This window comes from Protomyctophum parallelum, assembly GCF_964188405.1.
Source record: "Protomyctophum parallelum genome assembly, chromosome: 22".
Taxonomy (NCBI): domain Eukaryota; kingdom Metazoa; phylum Chordata; class Actinopteri; order Myctophiformes; family Myctophidae; genus Protomyctophum; species Protomyctophum parallelum.
The window spans coordinates 9,678,552-9,704,221 of NC_139714.1; the positions used below are offsets into that span (position 1 = coordinate 9,678,552).

At 43.3% G+C, this 25,670-nt stretch overlaps 1 protein-coding gene across 7 annotated transcripts in view; it reads right to left on the minus strand.

Annotated features, from left to right (window-relative positions):
• Positions 1-1,236: 1,236 nt before the first annotated feature.
• The window catches only part of ahcyl2b (adenosylhomocysteinase like 2b), a 69,411-nt gene continuing 44,977 nt past the window's right edge, over positions 1,237-25,670 (minus strand). Inside the window, exons 2-17 of one of the 7 annotated variants that reach the window (XM_083758221.1) lie at positions 20,019-20,127; positions 16,417-16,545; positions 14,428-14,528; positions 14,143-14,245; positions 13,756-13,850; positions 11,676-11,782; positions 11,281-11,397; positions 10,538-10,601; positions 7,860-7,948; positions 7,066-7,136; positions 6,593-6,687; positions 5,501-5,599; positions 4,550-4,618; positions 4,030-4,108; positions 2,744-2,864; positions 1,237-2,342 (exon numbers count right to left, since the gene is read on the minus strand). In XM_083758221.1, the coding sequence (XP_083614347.1) occupies positions 2,336-2,342; positions 2,744-2,864; positions 4,030-4,108; positions 4,550-4,618; positions 5,501-5,599; positions 6,593-6,687; positions 7,066-7,136; positions 7,860-7,948; positions 10,538-10,601; positions 11,281-11,397; positions 11,676-11,782; positions 13,756-13,850; positions 14,143-14,245; positions 14,428-14,528; positions 16,417-16,545; positions 20,019-20,127 (1,455 nt within the window). In that variant the 3' untranslated portion in view covers positions 1,237-2,335. Of the gene's footprint in view, positions 2,343-2,722; positions 2,865-4,029; positions 4,109-4,549; positions 4,619-5,500; positions 5,600-6,592; positions 6,688-7,065; positions 7,137-7,859; positions 7,949-10,537; positions 10,602-11,280; positions 11,398-11,675; positions 11,783-13,755; positions 13,851-14,142; positions 14,246-14,427; positions 14,529-16,416; positions 16,561-20,018; positions 20,128-25,670 lie in introns of all 7 variants that reach the window. The other 6 variants (XM_083758222.1, XM_083758216.1, XM_083758218.1 and 3 more) reach the window with 6 other exon arrangements.

A 25,670-nucleotide genomic window follows, 5' to 3' on the forward strand; every position in this document is an offset into this window, starting at 1 on the left:
GTACAAATGGAACCAATTTGGTTCCATATTGTACACTCCCAAGTGGCATATCAAACTGGGGTAATAACTGGAGTAGATGTTTCTAAGTGCAGTACCAGAAGCATCAGGGTTGCTCTGGTTTGTAAGAAGGAACAACTGTTTAATAACTGTGACTACCGTCATGCCAGCTCAGGTACTTACGGAAGTGGTTCTCAAACTTGTATATCATGGACCGCCAAATCAACATGTTTCGGACCCCCATCTGAAAAAAGGGACCACCGATAAAAGATTGGCGTTTCAAAATATTCCAAATGCGTCAAAACATTTTCAAATGAGAACAGCTACAAGCTAATTTAAAACTTAAACTAATTTTGCTGCCTGGAACCCCACTCAACATGGGGGACCCTCACTTTGAGAACCACTGGCTTGTGGTACCAGAAGAATTGGGGTTCACTGAACTTTAACCCCCAGCATCCGTATTCTGGGAAAACCTTCACAGAAAATAATTGTGGCTTTTTGTTGAACGACTACAGTATTTCATAACGGCAACATACTTTTGAGTGAGGACCTGGAGGGATCAAGTACCGCACTGGCCGTCAACGTTGCTGTACATTTGGTTTGTCTTTATGTATAGTCTCCGTCACAGTATTCAAAGAATGAGGTTTTTTTTAAGTACATTTATTACACTTACTGTAGCATCATCATAGAACATTTAAATTGCTTATTCATTATAATGACATTAAAGTTTGATTCTTTTTTTACTCTCTCTCTCTCCAAAAGGTAACGTAGACAATTAGATGGCAGAGGAAACAAAACGAAACAAAGAGAAAAAGATAGAAAAGTCTTAATTTCTATATAAATATCTAAATACAGTATATATATATATATCCCCCCATAATGATTTCACAAATCCGCCATGCTTCTAATACATTATAGTAAGTAATGCTTGATGGGAAGGAACAGAAAACTAAAACGAACACTTGAACCCCAGCATCTATTTGCAAGAATAACTGATAAACTACAATGTGTCGCAACACAAGCTTGTAGATCGGCTATTTTTGTCGAAGAGATTGATTTGGTGTAGACGTAAAAACGTACAGCTGTAACTCAAGTCCGGTTCTCTAGGAGGGTTTACAGTAAGTGGTTAAATGCTGCTGGCTAAAAGCAAATTTGTCGTACTTCAACACCGGCGTACGCGCGTTCGTTGAGCAGCAGGGAAGCAGGAGACACACAGGGAGATTGAATATGCAGTTGTTGTTTTTTTAAAGTAGAAGGAGATGATTTTACTGTGGCTTTTGTGGAAAGACGGCTGGGGAAAACAGGGGGTCCCCCGGTCAATGAAACCGTTCCTGTCCAGTCATACTATGAAAAAAGGAAAGATGGGGAAAAGGAGGCGCTGACTACATACAATCGTATTGAGGATAACACGTGGAAGAAAAAAAAACAAAGAACTGCACATTATAATAAAGATTACAACGTTTTAGAAATGGAACGACAGACGGTGAAATCTCTGTGAAAAACAGAAACGGAACAAAAAGCAGATCCGATGAAACTAAAGCCAAGATATGATTATTGGACCCTGAGATCCCACCCCTGTCCAACCCAGTCCGACTCCCACCCTCGGCAGGAAATGAAAAAACAAAAACGAATCAAAACAGAAAAACATAATCACAAGTAGAAAAAGACATAAAAAAAATGCAAGACAGGAAAACCCGTCCGTCAAGAGATCTGCAGAGGTCATCTTCATTCACAACACAAGGTTTTTTTTTTTTTTTTTTAATCAAGTTTAGTTTTTCTCCTTTTTTTGGCGCATTTTCTTTTCTCAGTATCATTAATTAATTCATAGTTAAACAAGAGATAAAAGATCAGGTGACGGAGGAAGGGGCAAGGGGGGGGGGGATGATCTATGAACAAGTTGACAACGAAAAAAGATGAGACGGTGGTGGTGATAAAAGATTTAAGATGACGGGTGAAAACATCGATCAAAAATGAAGTCTTTGGGGGGAAAGAAGACTGCCGATGTTTAGGGAATGCTAAGCTAGCAGGAGGCGAACATCGGGAGTAGCTAGGTTACAGTTTTAAGTTGTTGCAAACTTGCAACCCCCCCCCCCCCCCACACCCCAAGAAATCGACAACCCATTGTAAATAAATTAAAAAAATGACTGCCGAAAAATGCGGGCAAAAAAGCCACACCCCTTCCAGTCAGCACTTCCTCTTCTCCGGTGTATGAAGCAGAGGGTGGTAAGATTCTGTCCCTCCTTCCTTCCTCTCGTCCTTCTGTGGGCCTGTGCGATTTGTGGTAATTATTGGTAATTTCTTCATTCTTCACCTCGACGTCACGTTCTTTTTTTCTTTTTTAATACCTTGAAGATAGAAAAATACACCACGTCAGTGTCCATGTCTCAATAACAGCTCGCAACACATCTCCAGATTCTCAACTCATTGTGAGGTCGTAGATCGGCTATGTTTGCATGATGCCATCATACGATATTATGTAATATAGCTTAAACAGTTTGAAAACACACTGATGCCCTTTACAAAAGGACACACATTTCTTTATTTTCTAATGTGTTCTGCATTGAGAGCTCACTAGCTCACTCTTTTGAAGCTTTCCAGCTTACATTCAATTATATATATATATATATATATATATATATATATATATATATATATATATATATATATATATATATATTTTTTATTATTATGTAGCTAAAGGCAAGTTTGTACCTTCCAAACTGACATAGTAAACACGCAAACCTACCTGTAGTAGTTTGGCTTGAAGGGCCCATTCTTGTTTAAGCCCAGGTACTTGGCCTGCTCGTCTGTCAGCTCTGTGAGATGAGCATCAAATGTGGGGAGATGGAGACTGGCCACATACTCATCTGGACAGAGACACACACCATTGGCATATAACTAATAATAATAACGTAATAACTATTATACTATTGGGAGAAAAATGAAAAAGTAGGAATAAAGTGAGAGAAGACAGAGAAATGGACAGAGACATTCATATTCACAGACAGACCGATATGTGTAGATAATGTTGAGCACTGCTATTAGACATCCCTTATCTTACTCTGTCCCAAAAACCTCTCATCTAATTTCTCCTCCTCTATCTGTAGGGTATGCGGAGAACTCGCCAGTTTACCAACTCGCTGGAATTTAGTGCATTTTTGTTTTACTTCACCTTAATTTAAATTGCATTGAATTGAGAGAGAGAGAGAGAGAGAGAGAGAGAGAGGGAGAGAGAGAGAGAGAGAGAGAGAGAGAGAGAGGATAGTTGTTTAGAGTTAACACTATAGAAAGTAGGAATGCTAAAAGTTTAAACACCTAAGTACCGAAACAATGTAATTCATTAGTAAACAATTCCTGAAATGGTAGGCCTACTTATCATTGGTATTCACATACTCACCTTTTTATCATTATCTAGCTGCACAAAATAATTTGATGAACATCTGTGAGTTTGCCAAACTACACTGATGAAGACAGCATGTTAGCATAACAGTGAAGACATTGATGAAGAATTTCCACCGTGGCGACTTGGTAAACTGGCGAGTTCTCCGGTATTCATCTGTAGCCCCCCCCCCCTCCCATTCCTTCTTTCACTGTGTCCACCTCTCTTTTCCTCATCTCTCTGTCACAGAGTGCAGCGGCAGAGAAGAGGACAGACGTCTTTGACAGGGGGCGACCTACTCTGTATCTGGCTTGGCTTGTGTGTCTGTCTCCTTGGCCTGGTGTGTGTGTGTGTGTGTCTCCATGAATACAAAGGGGATGCAGTGATAGGCAGAGCAATTGCCAACCTGCTCGCTCGACACACACACACACACACACACACACACACACACACACACACACACACACACACACACACACACACACTCTAATAGTAAACAATGCAGGGCCAGGGGAGATGGCTCCATTTGGAACAGAGAAGAGTGATTGCCATTGTGCCGCTAAAATGACACCACCCCCCCCCCCCCCCCCTCAACACACACATTTTGTATTGCTATTTTTTATTATTATCGCATAGCGCATACAGACACTCACCCATCTTCTTAGGCAGCAGGTAAACATCCTGCTTGTAGCGTCCTTCAGGGGCATTGTACAGCTCTATCAGAGCCAGGGCCTGACACACCACACACACCACACGCACACACACACACACACACACACACACAAAGAACACTTACTCTGTAACTACCACTAAAAACGTACAATGTGGCCCAGGCCGTAGCGTAACGGTCTGGGCACCGGACTGGTGATCCAGTCGCGGTGTGCCGCGGGTTCGACTCCCGAACCCGACACGGCCTTTACCGCATGTCATCCCCCCATCTCTCTCCCGTTTCCTGTCAGCCTACTATCTGTCCCTTAAAAAATCAATAAAAGGCGTAAGCCGCAAAAAAATATCTTAAAAAAAAAAAAAAAAAACGTACAATGTTTTTTTTTTCTTTTTTTCTTTTTTTTTTAAGATAACTGGTCCATTTGGTGGAGACACGGCCAGCATTTATTATTATTATTATTGACACGGCCAGCATTAAAGGTTAGACGTTAGGAGCGTTAGGGTTACCTGGGTGGTGGCAGTGATGGACAGAACAAACGTGGGCACGGTGGAACAGCTGAGGTTCAGCAGACGACCCTGGACGGAAAGACCAGATTGGAAACGAGTCAAAACGAGACATTAAGAGACAGCCAACAGGTTTGAAGCCCCTTTCAACCTGGAGGTTTTGCCGACTTGCTAATGGGGGACCATTGAAAACAAATGAGGACATGTCCCTCCGAGGTGAGGTAGAAGGTCTGGTGACACAAGGTTACTGCCAATGTAGGCCATCTTTTGTTGTTTTTTTTTCTTTTTTCGCCACAGTATTTCAGAAGCTAGACTGGGCAAACCCTCAATTGACTGGGCCTGTGGCCGAGTGGCCCAATGGACGCTACGCCGGAGACTTCATGTACAGCATGGCACCAACTGCCACATGATGATGATTCAACTGGCATCGTGGTCAAACCATTTCCCACATGACATGATCTGTTATCATACGTTTTCCTCTTCCTCTGAGCTCACCATTTAGTTTTTTTTTTTATCTCAGAGGCAAATATTGCTCATCCCCTTTAATCTTTTTCCTGGTCAGTGTGTGAGTCAGACTATTTGACTTGTTTAAGCCAGTGGGTTCATGTAGTGTATTAGATGACTAAGAAGAGGAAGTTAAGCCTGCATTAAGTGCATTAAAAAAAGAGACATAGATGCGCTGCTAATTGAGGTTCAGCACATAAACAGTTGCAGGATTCACTCTAGTTTGTCTTAGATTAATAAATCAAATCGCCTACTGTCCTCTCTGGTCGTCTCAGAGAGCAGGACAATCATGGCCCCAGGTGTGTGTGTGTATCATGCGTGTGTGTGTGTGTGTGTGTGTGTGTGTGTGTGTGTGTGTAGTATGCGTGCACGCGCGTGTGTGTGTACCATGTGTGTGTGTATCATGCGTGCGTGCTCGTGTGTGTGTGTGTGTAGCATGCGTGTGCGTACCTCAGCCAGCAGTACTATCCTCTTGCCGTCAGGCCAGATAACGTGATCCACCTGAGAGCGAACTCTCTCCCAGGTCAGTTCTGGAGTCCTCAGACTGGCCTAAACATCAGTAACAGACATCATCATCATCACCTCATCATAAAGCAAGACAGGGTAAAACCCATTAAGACCTGAGGAACCCCCCCCCAATCTGAAAATGTGATTTAACCCTTGGCCTACAATTAACGGAAAAAACGGAATTAATCGAAAAATCTAAACCTCCCGTTAACGGAAAAAACGGAATGACAATCAATATCAGTTATCGCGGGGTCAAAAGAGCAAAAAATTATATTTTTTCGCTAATATCACTAATGTTGGATGTAATTTACCAAAAAACGGCTGAAATCCGCGTGATCGTGCGCTATCGTGCACACGCGCCTCTATGTGCGTCGCTGTAAAAATGTGATATTTTGCGATCTTTTGGGGTTGATTTGAGGTTAATTTGACTTAGTTATGAAAAATATAGCATTAGCTTAGCAATCCGGACCAGCCAAGCTATTGACTAGGGTCAAAATACTACAGGATGTTGTTGATCGTTGAACCGGAAGTGACTTAGGAAGATCCGTCTATTTTAGCCAAAATCAGCATAATGGTGCTTTCCCGCCATCTGGTGGCGATTCGAGAGAATACATTTGCAATGAAAGAAAAAAGAAAAAACATCTCTTCAATCCACCAGATCTTTCTTGTATGTTAAAACGATGAATTAAAAATATGCCAATTTGTTACCCAAACAAAAAAATTGGGACTGTCAGTCCAAGGGTTAAATGTGATTTAAAAAATATTAATGTTCACAAATAGCAGATGGACAAGCTCTGTTCCAGGGGGTCACCAAGCATAATTACATAATATAGCATCTGTGATCATAATCATTTAACCTTTTATACTTTGCCGACGTGCTATCGAGCTTGTAGATCTGACAATTTTAAACACAAATATTTGCTATATTGAGACGGGGGTTCCGCGGACAAACACACTCATCATGTTGGGGTTCCTTGAAATGGAAGAAGTTACAGAAGTTATATCTTGATGAAAGATATAAAGAGGTAAACTGACCACATCAATCTCAGTGTTGGAGTGTCCCATGTTGCACACGATGCAGCCGTTCTTCATGCGGTCCAAGTAGTCCCTGACCACCACGTTCTTATTACCTGCACACACACACACACACACACACACACACACACACACACACACACACACACACACACACACACACACACACACACACACACACACACACACACACACACACACACACACACACACACACACACACACACACACACACACCCACACCCACACACACACACACACACACACACACACACACACACACACACACACACACACCATCAGGACATTTTACTTGATACATTGTCACACAAATAGTTTAGTTGATGATATAATTGTGTTATTGTTTTTTTTCTTGATGATTGGAACATGTTTGATTTTGATTTATGTTTACAACGCCTACCTTAAAAAAAAACTATGTACTGTAGCTAAAACAGGCCATTATAGTTTAGTACCTGTGCAGGTGATGACGATATCAACTTGTCTGATGACTTCACTCAACTTCACCATTCTGAAGCCATCCATGCTGGTAGACACATGCAGAGAGAGAGAGAGAGAGAGCGAGAGATTGAGTTTGACTGTCCAGTTTGTCCTGTTGAAGACCCATGCTATAGTTTGTTCAGTAACAGGGGTCTCTCAAAATCAATAATTTCATAAATATTTAAGTGTTGCACCCATAGTGCACCGTTAGTTAAAAGCATATTGTTGGACCAGGCGGCTGTCTGGGCACCTTGGCTGGTAATCCAGTCTGGCAAATGGCAATGTGCCGCGGGTTCGACTCCCGATCCCGGTGTGTCACCCCCCATCTCTCTCCCCATTTCCTGTCAACCTACTGTATACCTTATCCCTCTATAAAGCCACAAAAATGATCTTAAAAAAAAAGATCTACTGTTGCTGTCGGGCAGAAACCTTGTTAAGGGGGATGCGTCATAAGGTGTCCTGTGGCACGGAGTGAGTTAACAGCAAAAAAAAGGGGTACAACTATTATTTTATTGTTATAGTTGTACTGTGTGGACAATAAATTGGTGAGTGATTAGTGTGAATGGCCTGGCATCTGCAGGGGTAAATATGTCGTAAGGGGTCAATCGGTCCTACCCTAAAAGGACAGACATAGGCACGGACGGACAGAGACACACACGGACACACATCGGCCATTTAAAGGAGCGGTCTGCACCGCGGGAAAAGGAACGGTGTGGGACATACGATATACTGTACAATATAAAGTGATTGTGGAGGCGACGTGTCCTACCAGGCCTGCAGGGCACAGATGGGATCGATCTCTGTGACGTAGACAATGGAGCCCATGGCCTTGAGGGCAGCGCAGCAACCCTTCCCCACCTGAGGAGCATACAGAGGAGAGATAGAAACGCATCAAAACAAACCAACAGTAACTACTACAGTATATAGGAGAACGACAGTGGATCAGGAGGTGATAAGAGCAGCCGCTCCTGGTTCCATCGCAGGAGTCAAGAAGGCTTTATTTATATCGTTGTTGTCGGCCTGAAACCTCTTATCTCCATATTATAACTTTGTGTTTTTCGTTGTTTTCTTTCCAGGAAATTAACAGCCTACTTGATCACACTACAATGTCAACCAATACAACAAAAGCCTCAAAAGTATTAGATAATACAAGTTGGAAATGTGGCGCAACGTGTTTTGAGCATTTATGAATTAGAATCCTGAAAAGTAACCGTTTTGGACTATGAGGTTTCAACCCGACGGAGACGCTACACAAGTTCAAGCAGAGGAATATTTTCGGGACTTGTTCCGCAGACATTTTTGGTACATCCTAGAAATATCAAATATATTGAGAGAAGAAACAGTATAGTATACCAAAAAAGAGAGATATACAGCGAGAAACAAATGTAAGATATCAGGCTATATCTTGCGCCACCTCTTAATCTTTATCCCTAAACTTATTTGCCATTTTTTACTATTTTAAAAAACATTTTAAAATAGTTAAAATAGCCGATCTACAAGCTCACATGTAGATGTAGATCGGCTAGTTGAAGTACTTTAAAATGATTTTCAAAATAGTAAAAAATGGCAAATAAGTTTAGGGATAAGGGTGGCGCAAGATGGAGCCCATCGTCTTAGACGTGTAGTCATTAGGTACATTAGATTATAGATTATTATACATTATTAAGCAGCAGTTCCAGAACGTGACAAAGTAAGTGTGTCCTTGAGCAAGACACTTCTATGTGCTTCCGATGAGCAGGTTGGTGGCTTGCATGGTTTCCTCTTACACATAACTGTGCGAGTGGGTAAAGCATATTGTAAATCGCTTTGGGGAAAGGCTACTTTTGTGTGACGCTATACTATAGTATGATCAAGTAAGGCATTCATTTACGAAAAAACACAAAAAGTTAAAAATATAGAAACAAGAGGTTCCTCTCTGCCCATAAAATAATACCTTTGCTGCAGTGTCAAATTCAATGTGTTTCTATGTCAATGACCCCCTCTAGTGGCCTTTCTGTGTTCATTAAAAAGCCAGACACTTGACACCATTTAAAAAATTGACATTTTCAGCTGGCCAAATACATATAATTTTGGGGGTCCTTGACATGAAAACGTTTGAGTTTCAGAAATGCTTTTGGATTTAAAGACGTAGGGAAATGAATACGTTTTTCATACTTTTAGAGCATGCCCGTGGCCATCATATGGGCATACCTAAACAATCTATGCCAAAACAATGGAAATAATTCAATATTATATTCAATTTTTACTTTTATCACATTTTAATAACTTTGAACGAAAACGTGCTGCGTGATGACGTGTCGAGCCCCGCATGAATAAAAATGAAGCTTGATTTCCTTCACCTGTTTGATTCCCATTGCTGCGCGTTCCTCTAAACACAGCTGCTTTTGATTACAGAACTACTCCGTCTTGAATCTCATTTAACATGACATCCAGAGTCCAGACATTACTCGTTTTAAACTTAATCAGCACGCTAAATTATGTATCTGAAAACATTATAGGTTAGAAATTAACCATGAGCTTTGCTGACGTCTCTCTGTGACTTGTAAAACAAACAAACTGCACGTGTCACCCATGTAGCGGAGCTACATCCCATAGCCTGAAGGGATGTGACACTCTGATTGGTTCAAAAACACTTTCCGTTTCAGAGTGAAATAAAATGCCCCCAAAAGCCATTGCACCACGTCTTTAAGAAGGCATTTGTAGAATTGGGTCCTCGGGTTAAACTGTTCAAATATACTAAAACAGCAGATCTAACAAGCTCACAAGCTTGTATTACTAATACACTGCTGAGCCTGAGGGCTAAATGTCCCCACAGGGATAGTAGCAGAGGTTGAGAAATAGACATTGTGAGGACACTTTTCTTGCTCTTCACAAGAGAAATGGTTCAAACTTCAAAACCTTTCAGAGTCGAGCTTGATTTATACCGAGTTGCACGCTGGTGTTGCACATCTAAAATAGGTGACCTACTGTAGAAGCTTGTCGATCTGCTATTTTGGGGCGAGTGACTCACACGTTAGGACAATGGGGGTCACCGAATTATTTTTTGGGGGGAGGAGGGGGGGTTAATAAAGACAGCATACAGCGCATACAGGCTATCTGCACATTTCAAAGGTGACAATTCTTGATTTTAATACCTCTTAAAAAATAAAAAATAATTATAAAGACCATTACCAAAAGTAACCAACAAACTATACTATTAAAACAAGAATGACAGGCGTATCATTAACTGCCAGATAAAAGAAGCGTTGTGCACATGTCCCCCGTTTTTTTCTTTCTTCCATTATTGTTTATTTATTTTGTAACGTGTATTTTTCTCTGTCTCAACCTCCCGGCCGTTGTTTGCGTTAGTTTCCAAAAAAAAAAAAAAAATAGGCCCTGCTTTTATCTGGCAAAAATCTAACATTGGCCAAATTGTCAAATATTAGCGTGTATGTGTGCGAGTCCTACCTCTCCGTATCCACACACCACGACTTGTTTTCCTCCAAACATCACGTCTGTGGTTCTCTTCAGTCTGTGGGAAGAGAGGAAGATTCACCAACAGATTTACACAAATCTTCTGTTCTTGGCATCCCGGCTGGCACAAAATATTCTCAGATGGGGGTCCGCAGCCAAATACAATCATTGAGATTAGATTCTACAAAATGTCTTCCAATCAATCAATGGTGCTCGAACCTTTTCATGTCAAGGACCCCCAGAATTATCTGTATTTGGCCACGGACCCCCATCTGAAAATATGTTGTTCCAGGGACCCCCCAGAAGCAAATTGGAGTTAAAAACGTCCACTGTGAAAGAATAAAGATTTGCAGTTTTTGCACACATTTTCACTATTTTTCAAATGGTAAAGTATAACATAATGGTTCTAAAACAACGGTTAGTCCCAATACTTGATTCTGATTGGCTGGTTACCGTTAATCCACACCTTCAATCACTTTGTATCATATGAGCTTGTAGATCTATTTTCAAATGGCCGAAATGTATAGGGCTGAGGTTGTTACTGTATGTTTTGAAAAAATAATCAAAATCTACAAAGTGACTAGTAACTAAAGTTTTCAAATAAATGTAGTGGAGTAAAAGTGCATTTGCCTCTGAGATGTATTGGAGTAGAAGTAAATGTACTGGAAATTGGAAATACTCAAGTACAAAGTACAAATACATGTATCTCAAAATTGTACAGTACAGTCAGTACTTACCCGTCCAGGATGGACTCTCTACAGCAGTACAGGTTGTCAAACTTCTGTTTGGTCACAGAGTCGTTGACGTTCATAGCTGGGACGCACAGCTTGCCTGCCTTGGACAGCTGGTACAACCTGTGCACGCACGCACACACGCACAGACACACACACGCACACACATACGCATACGTACATGCACACACACGCAAAACATAAGACATAATGTAGTTTAGTAAAGGGAAGAAAATGAAGATTGTAGGCTATATTATAATACAGTAAAAATGCCTGACATGACAAGCCTAGTAGTATACTGATCACCACTAGGTGGCACCACTACCATATTATCAGAAAGTGTGTGTGTGTGTGTGTATGCAGGTTGTACCAGCTGTCAAGGCGGGTACAACATGCCCTACCTGTGCACCCCAGTAACGCTCTCCTCTACGATGCCTTTGATCTTCTTGAACATGTTGGGGTATTTCTTATAGATCCAATGAGTCAGGTCTCCACCATCATCCAGGATCTGAGAGCCACACACACACACACACACACACACACACACACACACACACACACACACACACAGAAAGAAAGAAAGAAAGAGTCAGACTTCAGCATTGGCTAGTGCAAAATAGCAGATCTATAAGTGCACAGCACATCACTTCGTGCCGAGCTTGTACATCTTGCTATTCCTGAAACTTTTAGCAAAATCGTGAAAGTGAACAATTTAAACAAATCTTCTGAAACTACTGGTTTATAAGGCATTCGTAGAACGGGCCTCCGGTCTTAATGTGTCAATTCCAGGGTGCGGTTGACACACTCATTTCTGTCTGCACGGGAAGTCTTTCTTCTTCACAGTTCAAATAAAGGAAATCCTTTTTGCCATTGGGCTGTTTCCACATCAGTCCTTCAACACAATACCGCCTGTTTTCACTTCAAGTACTGATTTATTTCAGCAACACTGCTGGATTCTAATTTTCCATTGGTTTCTATTATTTCAGTGGTTCTGAAAGTTGGGCGGGTGTGTGTGTGTGGGGGGGGGGGGTGTCAGAAATATCACGATATTCAGTTTTATAGAATATCAGCCTATCATTGCTCTGTGTATGTATGTGTGTGTGTGTGTGTGTGTGTGTGTGTGCGCGCGCGTGTATGCATGCATGCGTGCGTGCGTGCGTGCGTGCGTGTGTGTGTGTGTGTGTGTGTGTGTGTATCTGCACCATGACCACACTGTCACATATTCTTAATGGCTGCCATGCACGAAAATGATGCCTTTTCAGATGTCACAGATAATACACCAGATTGTTGTTGATGAGGACAGTAGAGAAGTGACCATTTTGGAAGTGGCATGTACATTTGACCACAGTCTGGAAGAGGCATTCCTCCTTACCAAGGTGCTTAAGTACCAACGTCTTAAGGATGCTATTATACAGCTTGGCTACAAATGTAAACTACTTGTATTCAAATTTGGAAGCCTCTGTAATGTCCATAAATCAGTCATGAGGAGCCTATACCCAAGCCGAGAACAAAGGCATTGGCAAAATTCTGTTCAGTGTCTGCAATAATTGGCAGTCGCCATATACTGTATGGAGAAGGCGATGCTTCCTGTACCCGTGATCTGTATCCTGAAGCACTTGTTGTAGAGTTTACCAAGTTTGCGCATCTACTATTGTTTGTGTTCAAGAATCTCTTGTTAAATGTGAATGCAAATAAAGATGTTAAATGTGTTCTGCTTGTGTTTGTGTGTGTGTACAGCAGGGGACAGGGGTTATGTTTTAGCCCCAATCCGTTTGATTGTGTCAAAGGTCTACAGTGGGTCACAATCAAGGTCAAGTTGCATCACTAACTGGATAGTGTCGCGTTGCCAGACTGTTGCCTCTCGCAATTTTCGAATTCTTCCGTCATACAGTTTAGAGCATGGAAGCTCTGATCATGAGCCCCACTTCCGTTTCGTCTTTACAGTCACGCAAATGTATCCTAATATAAATAGATCTAATGGAAATAAAATAAAAAGCTCTAAAGCTTCAGAGATAGCACTTACCTCGTAGCCATTAGACATCTGAACTTGACTCATTAGGCACAGTTGGGATGATGAATGTATGTATGCTGCTGGTTTTTGTATTGTATTGTCCTTCTTGTTTTTGTATCTATGGTTGTCTGAATATGTTGAGTATGAACCAAGACAAATTCCTATCAACTTGTTGACATGGCAACAAATTATTGAAATTATTGAATCTGAATCTTGATATTTTAACGTATATTTTTGTGAATGGAAATGACAAACGGTTACTCGGATTTCGGGAGGTGTAGTCCCAGACAATTCAGAGATTGTGGAATGGTTGTCTGGCTACGCAAGACTAGTAACTGGATAATGTGTGAGTGAGTTAGCGTGCGTTTTCCTACTGTATGCTTGCCTCGTGGTGGCGGTAGCAGAACCAGTGGGGTTGAAAGTGTGTGTGAGTGTGTGTGTGTGTGTGTGTGTGTGTGGTGTTAAGGTACCATGTTGGGCTGCCAGCCCTCCAGGTTGACACAGCGGTCGATGCACCACCAGAAGTCGTCCTCTGACTCTCCCTTCCACGCAAACACGCTGAAACCTGCAGGCAGAGGAGGATCATTTTTATTTCTATAGATCAACGAATGAATTATGGATTAACGAATGGACATATCAACTTCAGAACTGTATATTTGTCATGTAACAGTGTCGTGCAAGAGTAAAAAATTGGCGATCTACAGTACAAGTTCACAAACGTGTTGCGTTGCGACATGTTTGCTTGTATATGTAGCTCAACTTTACTCGATTGAGTAATGGGAGCACCCCTAGAAGGATATTTGAAAGAGAGGGGGGTGGGGGATATAAGGGTGGGTGTGGTGGCAGAGAGGTCGTACCTCCCTCAGCGAGGGCTGCAGCCACCTCGTTCTGGGTGGAGTAGATGTTACAGGCCGCCCACCTGCACTGAGCCCCCAACGCAGACAATGTCTCCATCAACACCTGGCAGAGAGGAGAGGCGGTGAGTGCACTTGACCGCAGTGTTCATTTATTTCGTCGACTGAAACTATGAGGAAACGTGTCGACCTTTTTTCACTGGCAAAAGCTAAATTAAAAACTAATGATGAGTAAAACTAAATATTTTGACAATTTTGTCAACAATTGGAGGGGTATGTTCTACTTACAGCAGTCTGAGCGGTGATGTGGGTGCAGCCCACCACCTTAGCTCCCGCTAGGGGCTTCTCTCCCTGGGCTCGCTTCCTCAGAGCCATCAACGCTGGCATCTCTGGAGAGAGAGAGGGAGAGAGAGAGAGAGAGAGAGAGAGAGATTTTAGAAATACAGCGAATGACTATTCATATTCTTCCCGGAGTTTTGCATTTCACTCGCCCACCTATCACAGCTGTTGATGTGAGTAATGCTCACGTTGTGCGTGTGTGTGTGTGTGTGTGTGTGCGTGTGTGCGTGCGCCATGCGTGCAAGCGTGCGGCCCACAGGGTCCATTTGAAGCTGGCACTATACGTGCCCAATTAACACATTCCATCCATAGGACGCCTGGAAATGTCACAGGGAATCCAATCGACGGATGCATAGGCTGTGTGTACAAGTCCTAGCGCATCCTCAATGATATCAGGCGAGAGAATAATATTCAGATTTGTTTTCCTTTTTTTAGTTTTTTAGTGAGACTCTTAAGGCCACCGTACGCTTCGTTCATAATATTAGCGTCCCGTTCACTTAGCTGTTAGCGTCCCGTTCACTTAGCTGTCAGCGCGGCAGAAATAATGCCTCGTCTCTCCTAATCCAGGGCGCTCAACCGTGGTTTTGATCTGATGGATATCCCATTCTGACCCGAGATCAGATTCTAAAAATGTCTATTACATCATGACAGTTTCATTATTAACCCATTCTGACCTGAGATCAGATTCTAAAAGTGTCTTCGATTTTTCAAAAATAGCAGACCTACAAGCTCGTAGCGCGCCACTCGGTGGCGCGCTATGAGCTTGTAGATCTGCTATTTTTTCAATAGCTAAAGCATAACATGATACCGATACCAAAATGGGTGCCCGGTCAGAATGGGATATACTAAGCGTTTCATTTCTGACTTCTCGTTCACCTCTCGTTCAAAATATGAACACTTTGGATTATCGTATAAATCAAGAGCAAGGTAAACTAGCAATATTTTTTTTTCCGGATTGTTTCCGGGGATGTGGGGTTCAGAGTAAAAGCGGCCATGTCCTTCCGGCACCCCAGAGCTCCTATTTTGAAGGAATCCCAGGAATGATTGTGTTAAGGGTGGCCTCACAGTGTGACATTGAAGGAAGCAAGCAGACGAAACACACACACACACACACACACACTCGAAGATTCATTCCTTTCGCGTAAAGCTAGGACTTATTTGATGTCCTTGTCAGGACATTTTGTCCATCTTCTTTAGGACATATGGCCCTCACAAGGAGAGCACCATTGAAGACCACTAACCATATGAACCCTAGCCTCCCTATTCTAGCCATAATATAGTCACATTTTTGTGAAAGTGTTATATAACTGGCCCGGGCCTAACGGTCCGGGCAGGCAGTCGCGATCCTGATAAACTTTGCGGTACGTCACCACTTGTCTCTTCTCGTTTCCTGCCTGTCTCCACTTTCTCAGTACAGAGACACACACACACACACACACACACACACACACACACACACACACACACACACACACACACACACACACACACACACACACACACACACACACACACACACACACACACACACACACACACACACACACACACACACACACGCACCCCCATGTGTCTGTTTAGATAAATTCTTGATCCGCACACGTTTCCACACGTGGGGCAGATGTGTGTTGAACCTGCAGGCATACGGACCACATGACCTAGCCAGCGGAGTTGTCTGCGTGCCAGAATCACCTCTATGCTGGAAGAGTTGGTGCGATTGTAAATTTCTTCATAGGTTATGTGGTGTTCCCATGTGATGCCCAATATCCTTCTCAGACAGCGGATGTGAAAAGCCTCTAGGGATCGTCTGTATGGCGTAGTGTGGACACACATACTGCCTTGGTTGATGCCTTCAAGTTCTTGGATGTCTGCGTCAAGTCCGTCAACGTTACAACTGTTACAACACACACACACACACACACACACACACACACACACCTTGCTCTGCGATTTCGATCTCCCTGCGCCCGAAGTCGGACTGTTTGATGTTCTTGATGCAGAAGTCTCCGTTCCCCTTGGAGTTCTTCTGCTGTTTGTCTCGGGGAGACGTCTCATCGTCTGAGCTGTCTGTGTACGATGCCGCTGCAACAAACAAACAGCGAATTTATGTTCACTTCTGGTCAATGTTTCTACACGCAAGCAAAAAAAACCCGTCCTTGAGCTGTACCACAGTACATTCATTTTTATTTTAAATCCACAACTTCCCAATATATTCTACCATGAAACGAAGTGAGTCTCATAAAGAAGGGATGGGCATTTCTGGCATGAAAAAGTCAAGTTATCAAATTCCATGACTTTTCCGTGACAGCACCAACCCTGTGGGGAAGAGGGGGGGGAGGGGGCGGGGGGGCAGGAGGGTAAAAGAATGAGCAAGCAAAGCAATGTAGAGGAGGACACACAAAGAGAAGGAGAGAAAGGAAGTACAGCGAGGAAGACAAGATGGACAGACGGACGGACGGAGAGAGAAGGAGGTGAAGCTCCTGGGAAGAGCAGGAGGGGAGGAAGAGAGAGAACATGGAAGTGAAAAGGTTGGGGGAAACACACACACACACACACCACACACACACACACGTTCCAATTAATATATTCATGTGACCATCGAATGAACCCAAAAAATGCTGAATCAGTGCCTTTAAGCCCGCCATAGAGTAATGCTGTATACTGTAAATTAAGCATTACCCAGAGAAACATAACATAAGGGCAGGTACAGTACACCACATGCCCTGTCATCTTTACGCTGATGTTAACCAGTGGTCCATTGTGCGCAAATGCGAGAAACTAAGCAGGTCAGTATAGACCGGAAGCTTGCATTATTATTTCTACAACTTAAGGTTTACAAAGCGCTGTACAGAATGTTAAAGCTAAATACTGTACACCGTAAAGCTAAAACATAGAAACAAGAGCAAGACCACACATTTAAAAAAATAACAAAAATGGAATTAACAGCCAAGGTGTAAAGGTGGGGTCTTAAGGCAAGATTTTAAAGTCTCGATGGTGCATGGTGGGGACCAGTTTGACATGGGAGGGGAGCTCATTCCACAATTTGGGGGCTATGACAGATAAAGATATAAACAGAAGCATTAGGTTTCGAGCTTGTGCTACCAGTAAATGGGCCTTATATAAATAGAGCTTGTTTGTGCCGTATGTCCTGAGGGCCTCTAACCGAACATCTGTCCGTCTGCTCCGTTTGTTTTACAGACCCAGCGCCAGTGTTTGCAGAGAGGGAAGCAGCAGACGCAGGTTAACTCATCGTCATGTTATAAACGGGGGGGGGGGGGGGGGGGGTCACTCTGACATGGACCATAAACTCTGAACCATGTTTAAAACCCATTAAGACCTGGAACGCATCTGTGTCACCTTAGCTGTTGACCACTTTAACCATTATTTGAAACTTTAGCCGTTGAAAAAGAGCGTCGCAACGTTTATAACACGTATCTTTGCTTCTGGAGGGTCCCTGGAACAACACATTTTCAGACGGGGGTTGCGGACAATTATATCTAATTTTGGGGCTCCCGAGAACCACTAATATAGAAAACGTAGTTTTTTTCAGAAAACTGATTTGAAACTGATTGAAACTCATGATTTTAGAAGATATTTGTACTAGGATCTGGTCTCAGGTATTAATGGATTCATAATGCTGCTGATTGTGGTTCATTTATACAACCCTACTCTGGTATCACCGTATTCAGAGGGGAGGAAAGGAGAGCCAGACCCATCGGTTCGGACGGTAGTCATTATTTTGCCAACCTGACAGTGTCGGCAATTAAGCAGCCTAAATGCCCCGATATATATTTGAAATGTTCAAGAATACGGTAGCTGATCTACATTAGCTAAAAGGTTTTTTTTTTTCTTTTTTTTTTAAATCGGAACATTTAGCATTTTTTATCAAATCATCTGCAATCGGCGGTTGAGGAGAGGAGAAGCCACATGGAGGGGAGTCAATTCATCCACCTCTAACGCTACTTTTGTACACTCGGAGTCAAATAACCACCGACGACTTTACGGTGTGCCGTCTCCAAGGGTGTGTGGGTCAAGGTTCAAGAAGGAAGTGTAGTAATGGCAGCATGTCATGACAAACACCGAAGCTTGATAAGTGTAGCACTGATATGAGCTGGTAAACATGGGCCCACTCTGTGTGTCTGTGCTCATCTCTGTGTGACGAGCAGTGTCACAGTGTGTGTGTGTGTGTGTGTCTCTGTCTGTCGGTCTGTGCATGATGGGCTCTCTACGTCTATTTATTTAGCAGCTCTGTAACAGCATGGCTGGTATTGTCTTCACCTTGTGTTGTTAACTGTCCAGAAACCTCTCTGTGTTTGGACATTGTGTGTGTGTGTGTGTGTGTGTGTGTGTGTGTTTCCACATCCACAATATTTACATTGGGACCCTTATTGTGATGTTTTTTTTATAGTAATATACAGTTTTTTATTAATAATAAAAAAGTTCACCCTTTTTTACTGTAGTCTTTTAAGGTGTGAGAATAAATAAAGTCTTACCCCTTATCCCTAAACTTTTTTTTTTAGGGATACCCAATCCTAAAAACAGTTCATACTGAAAAATAGTTCAACTAGACAATCTACATCGACACGTTGTGAGCTTGTAGATTGGCTAGTTGAACTATTCAAAAATGTAGTAAAAATAGTAAAAAAAAAAGGCAAAGAAGTTTAGAAATAAGGGATGAAAATAGAGCCCTTAGAGAGAGTTCTGACATAAAGTCATTACAAACAGAAACACAGAATGACAGACGGAGAGAGCGACGGACCATTAAAGCAACACGCTGGGCTTACTGCTTGAGCGCAGGGTTGGGATCCATCGGGAAGCGGAGGAACAGGAGCACAACATTGATCACATTTGGAACCGGTTTATCACACAGACAGTCAGAGCTGGCGGTATGTGGACTTACTGGACTTACAATACCAGTGGTTCACAAACGTTTTATTTACAAGGAACCAAATGTACCCTAAAGGCTCATGCATACTCCAGTTTTTGGTGATGGCTTATCACCGTTTTAGGTGATAGCTTATCACCTAAAACGGTGATGAGAGTTGAGGCCATCATACTCGCGGTGATGTCCTTAAGGATTGACCCCGCCTCCCTGTGGTTTACCCAACTTCTAGACCAATCAGTGAACGGGGTGATAGCTCCAGAGTGAAAAGACATGTCTGATAGTAAAAACAGAGAGATGGGTCTGTGTCCGCGGTGATAGCTGATCATCACCGCGACTGACGTAATGGTGTAGTTTTCCAACCATTTAAAACTACACAGCGGTGATAAGCTATCACCAAAAACTGGACTATGTATGAGCCTTATGGGTTCCAAACCATAAGTGTCCATTTGTACACTCTCAGAGTTAAAGACCAGTATCGGACCGGACCGTTAACGAGGGAATCGCTATAAGGCACCTGGAAATCGTTAAAAGCCTAGTAAAAGGAAGGTTTAAAGTAAGGTAATAAAATAAATATTCCAAAAATTAGGATTCCAACTTTCAATTCAATGCAAGTACAATGAAGAACATGAAGGAATGTCTGTGCGTGCGTGTGTACCGGAGCTGTAGCTGTCTGTGGAGGACTGAGAGATGGAGCGAGACAGCGATCGGCGTCCGATCTTGGTAGGACGCTTGTTAAACTCCTGTTTCTGGTCAGCAAACTGGATCTGTTCACAAAGAGAGAGAGAGAGAGAGAGAGAGAGATCAGAATTCAACGTAACTGGTACTGGTTACGTGGGCCACATACACCTTTGAGATCTTCATCCCATTGAGACCTGGAACGTGTTTGTGTCACCGCAGCTTTTAACCACTTTAACAGTATTTTAAACTTTTGCTATGGAAAAATAGCAGATATACAAGCTCATAGCACCGATCATGGCAGAGTGCGGGTGCAGTACTTAGTTTAGACAGTTTTTGGTTCAGACTAGTCATTGGTTAGACCAGTCATTAGTCCTACAACTACAACCTATCTCAAACCCTCACCCTAACCTCCCACGGGGCAGCACACCTAAACGGGTGCAGTACTTAGTTTAGACAGTTTTTGGTTTAGACTAGTCATTGGTTAGACCTGTCATTAGTCCTACAACTACAACCTATCTCAAACCCTCACCCTAAACCTAACCTCCCACGGGGCAGCACACCTAAACCTAACCTTAACCCATGTCTAACTAATGACTAGTCTAAACTAAGTACGCACCCCCCCTAAACCTAACCTCCCACGGGGCAGCACACCTAAACGGGTGCGGTACGTAGTTCAGACAAGTCATTGGTCCGACAAATGACAACCCACCTCATCTCCTAACCTAACCATAACCGCAAGCACGGGAGCAGACGCTAGTCCGACATGCGGATGAATGTCGGACTAATGCCCTGTCTGAAAAGCGTCCACCTCCATCCTTAACCCATGTCTAACCAATGACTAGTCTAAACTAAGTATTCACCCCCAGAGGGCCGTGCTACGAGCTTGTAGATCTGCTATTTTAGAAAATGTGGTGCAGAGGCGTATCTACAATAAGGCGAGAGCCTGTCCAAATCCATTTCTGGCCTGGCCAAAATCCATACAATGAATGAGGACAAAAACAAGACTGATTGGCCGTCGCGGTAGAGCGCGACCCTCAATCACCCATTGGAATGTAAATGCAGCCTTTGTATCCTACTCGTCTGGCAGGTATATCTCTTTGAAAACCTTTAGTGCTACGATTGTGCGCGGGGAGACGACAATTAACCATAGACTGTAAAAAATATGGACAAAGCGTTCCCCGGGTCTAACATGAACGTAAAATGAAGCCTGAAATCCCTTGCATTCTAATGCACTGTAAATCGCCATCTTTCTAGATCCGTTTTGGACCAGCTGGCCATTGGCTGGCTCCGTTTGGGTCCAGCTGGCCATTGGCTGCCCAGACAACGAGGCGGGACTTCCCCCCTTCTTCTCCGTTGGTTTTTATTTTGACTCGAGTGGGAGGAGAAGACTCTTGAGTGGGAGGGGAATCCCGATCATAGACGGTAACGGTAGCCACGCCCCTCAGAACATACGCGACTTTATGGTCATTATTTTAATTAATGGGACCATAATTTTCCAAAAAGAATATTATGACATTAGAAATGAGACTTTAAACTAGTGACTGGAAGAAGAAAGTATTCATGACCATGTTTATTAAGGTAATACAGTCTAGGTGAAGTTGGGCCAAAATACATGGGCCTCTATGGAGCTATGGGGCTTTTTGGGTCCGGTCCAGCGCCACAACAGGCCATTATATGAACTACCGATTTCAAATGAGGCTTCACGAAATATCTGGCTGACTGCCCCCCTGGCGGGGAGACGACAATTAACACATCTTGCCTGTCCAAAATGTAATCCTTGCCTGCCCAAAATGTAATTCCTGGAAACGCCACTGATGTGGCGTCGGGTCACAATCATGGGTTATCTGCAGCGGGGGAACCGCTGTGGCCAAAACCAACGTTGCGACCGTCCAGGGCAACACAAAGCTTTGAAGCGTCTCTGTGTTGTCGTTGGGTTTGAGAATGTCATAAACAGATGGCTAAAGTTCAGCCGGCACGTCTATTGTTACGAGTTCACATCGACATTTAGAGAGATAACGTGCGCAAAAACAATGGGATAAACCATTATCTGCACGCATCAACAAGGCCACCAGAGACCAACGCAGTGCAGAAGTGTGAGTGTGACGTGTGTGTGTGTGTGGAGAGTTAATTAAGGTCATGTACTATTAGGCTGTCTGGGTCAATCATTGACCAGCCGTGTGCAAATTATGCATTAATAGCCCCGTGGGTTTGATCTAGTGCTGCACAATTAATTGAACACACCTATGAACATTTCTAAAATGGGTTCTGATGGATTCCAGGGGGGTCCCCAGCAATAGTCGTTAACAATAGTATCACAATCATTTTAACAGCTTTATCCAACCATTTATACGATGGCTATTCATCGCCACCGAGTGGCGTGCTACGAGCTTGTAGGTCTGCTATTTTTGAAAAACGACAAGACATTTATAGAATCTGATCTCAGGTCAAAATAGGTTAAGTAAATTGTCATGACCAGTCCGTGACAGCCCTAGCTGCAGACAGCAGGGCCCTATGTCGGCCACACAGGTGTCTGATGTTGCGGAGGCGACAAAAGGAGCCGACACGTTTCTAACAGGCTGACTAACAAAGCGGCAGACAGGGGGATTACTTTGTTGTTTTGTTCAGAGCAATGTTACATTACGGCCCTGAGCTGTAGGATGGAAGATTGGACTTGAAATGGGATTTTAAGTGGGGGGGGGGGGGGGGGGGGGGGGGGGGTAGAGAGAGAGTGAGAGAGGGGGGGGGGGGGGGGAGATGGAGAGAAAGACCTTGGTAAAACACTCAGGGAGTGATAATGCGTTATGAAACGGAACACGGTGTGTGTGCGTGAGTAAGTTGATGCCACAAAGCCGTCATAGTGAGTCAGCGATGTCTGTCGTGATCTTTCCTTTCATTTATATCCAGGACATGAATGCGCGCACGCACGCACTCACACACACACACACACACACACACACACACACACACACACACACACACACACACACACACACACACACACACACACACACACACACACACACACACACACACACACACACACACACACACACACACACACACACACACACACACACACACACACACACACACACACAGCTCCTCCAGCTAATGACAGAGAAGGCTACCGCCGTCCAATGGAAGGAAGCTTTACAGCACAAAGAGAGGTCTTGTAAGGATACACCAGTACGGTACAGAATGTTAAAGCTACCCTCCGTAAATTTCCCGTACCAAACCCGGGTCTCCTGTGCAGTCACCCCCCCCCCCCCCCCCCCAATGGTAAACATAAATAAATACAATTAACTTAAAAATGTCAGCCTGCTTGTTCAGGGGAGAAATATAATTACAACCAGTCATGTTAAAAACCAGACGCACACACACACACACACACAGTGTGGGAGACCAAATGCAACCACCCCAATTGTATACGTTCTATTGTCTTTAATATACTCTACCATACAGACAGGACAAAATGACATTGTAATCACTAGAATAAGTTACATAATTAGTACATAAGTAGTTCACTTGCTACAATGTAACTCTGTAAGTAGCGCTGCACAGCAACAATAAAAGCGAGTGAATACACTTTCATGTTGAGTGTGGAGATAATGGGCTCAGAGGAACAGGTCCGCACGGACCCACAGGCAGCAGGGCCAAACTAGCTGGGCTCCAGCCCTGAATCACTAGCCACGCCCATTAACCCATTCTGACCGGGCACCCATTTTGGTGTTGGCATCATGTTATGCTTTAGCTATTTTTGAAAAATCGAAGAGCGACTGACATTTTTTTAATCTGATCTCAGGTCAGAATGGGTTCATCAGACCAGTGTGTGTCCGGCGGAAACCTCGTATGAATCTGATCTCAGGTCAGAATGGGTTAAAAAAAAACATGTTCTGGCGATTCAGGTCCGGTCACTCGGTCTATGGCGGTGTTGGACTCGGTATATGGCTGCCAAGGTTGCTGTGCTCGGACACAGCCAGCCAGGGACGGACCCAGGGACGGACACACATAGCTGTCTATAGGAGTGGTTGTCGACAAACGTGCGACAATGGCAAAAATTATCGAAAACTAGAGACGCTCCGATAATCGGCCAGCGATCGGTGATCGGCCATATCAGCCGATATTCACTCCCGATCGGTAATCGGCATTTACCCTATCTGTGATCGGCAATTTACCCTATCTTTTACACCATTTAAGTGGTATAAATGTCAATCAGATATAGAGTATAATATCATTAATCGTCTTTGTGACGGGCCTAAACATTCTCCCCTTCCTCCCCACACACAGGAACAGTTTTGACGTAGGTTTGACATATAATCGTTTTTTGAAATATTAACCCATTCTGACCAGGCACCCATTTTGGTGTCAGCATCATGTTATGCTTTAGCTATTTAAAAATAGCAGATCTACAAGCTCATATCGCGCCACCGAGTGGCACGATACGAGCTTGTAGGTCCGCTATTTTTTGAAAAATCGAAGAACGACTGACATTTTTAGAATCTGATCTCAGGTCAGAATGGGTTAATCAGACCAGTGTGTGTCCAGTGGAAAACTCGTATGAATCTGATCTCAGGTCAGAATGGGTTAAAATTTGCAAAACATTTCACAAGATCAGTATCGGTATCGAACCCATCGGTATCGGCCGATCATGAGAAAAACAATCGGTGAACGGTCCCAAAAAACCTGATCGTAGCATCTCTATCGAAAACCGGCTAAAGTGGCCGTTTTCAGATGTTTTGGGGGGCCCCTGTGCACATGCACACTTGGCACAAGACATAATCTGTCCATGCCTAACCCATTCTGACCTGAGATCAGATTCTATAAACGTCTTCTACATCCTGACAGTTTTCTGATAAAGCTATGTTTCTATGTCAGTCGTTCTTCGATTTTTCAAAAATAGCAGACCTACAAGCTCGTATCGCGCCACTCGGTGGCGCGATATGAGCTTGTAGATCTGCTATTTTTAAATAGCTAAAGCACGACATGATGCCAACACCAAAATGGGTTCCCGTTCAGAATGGGCTAAAAGGCAAACAGAAATACAAATTGTTGTAACGTTCCAATGTTCAATGCAAAAAAAACACAATTAAATCGCAATTATTTGTGTGACAATTAATTGTCAACTTAAATGTGTAATGGTGACACGACAGCCCTATCTCCGACCTATCTATTATCATAGCATCTTTGTACTGTACAGTAACAGATGCTGGAAACCCCACCACTGTAGTCCTGCTTCGGACTGTGTGTGTGGACCGACCCGTCTGTCTCTTGGTTGGCTATTTCATTAACCTTTGGCTATTCAAAAATAGTCAATCTCACAACGCGTCGTAAAATCGTAATAAATATATATATATATATATATTTTTTTTTAAGTGGTAAACCATTGCTTATATGCCTTACCTTGTTCACGCTGGCCTCCACGCTATGTTCATCTTTCCTTTCGTTCAGCATGGCTACATGAGAGTGTGTGTGTGTGTGTGTGTGTGTGTGTGTGTGTGTGTGTGTATGTGTGTATGCGTGTGTGCGCGCGCGTGTGTGAGAGTGTGTGTGCGAGTGTGCGAGCGATGAAGAGTTTGTTTGAGTGTGTTCTGAAGGATCCGAAAGATCAACGGTCATGGATTATTCCTCT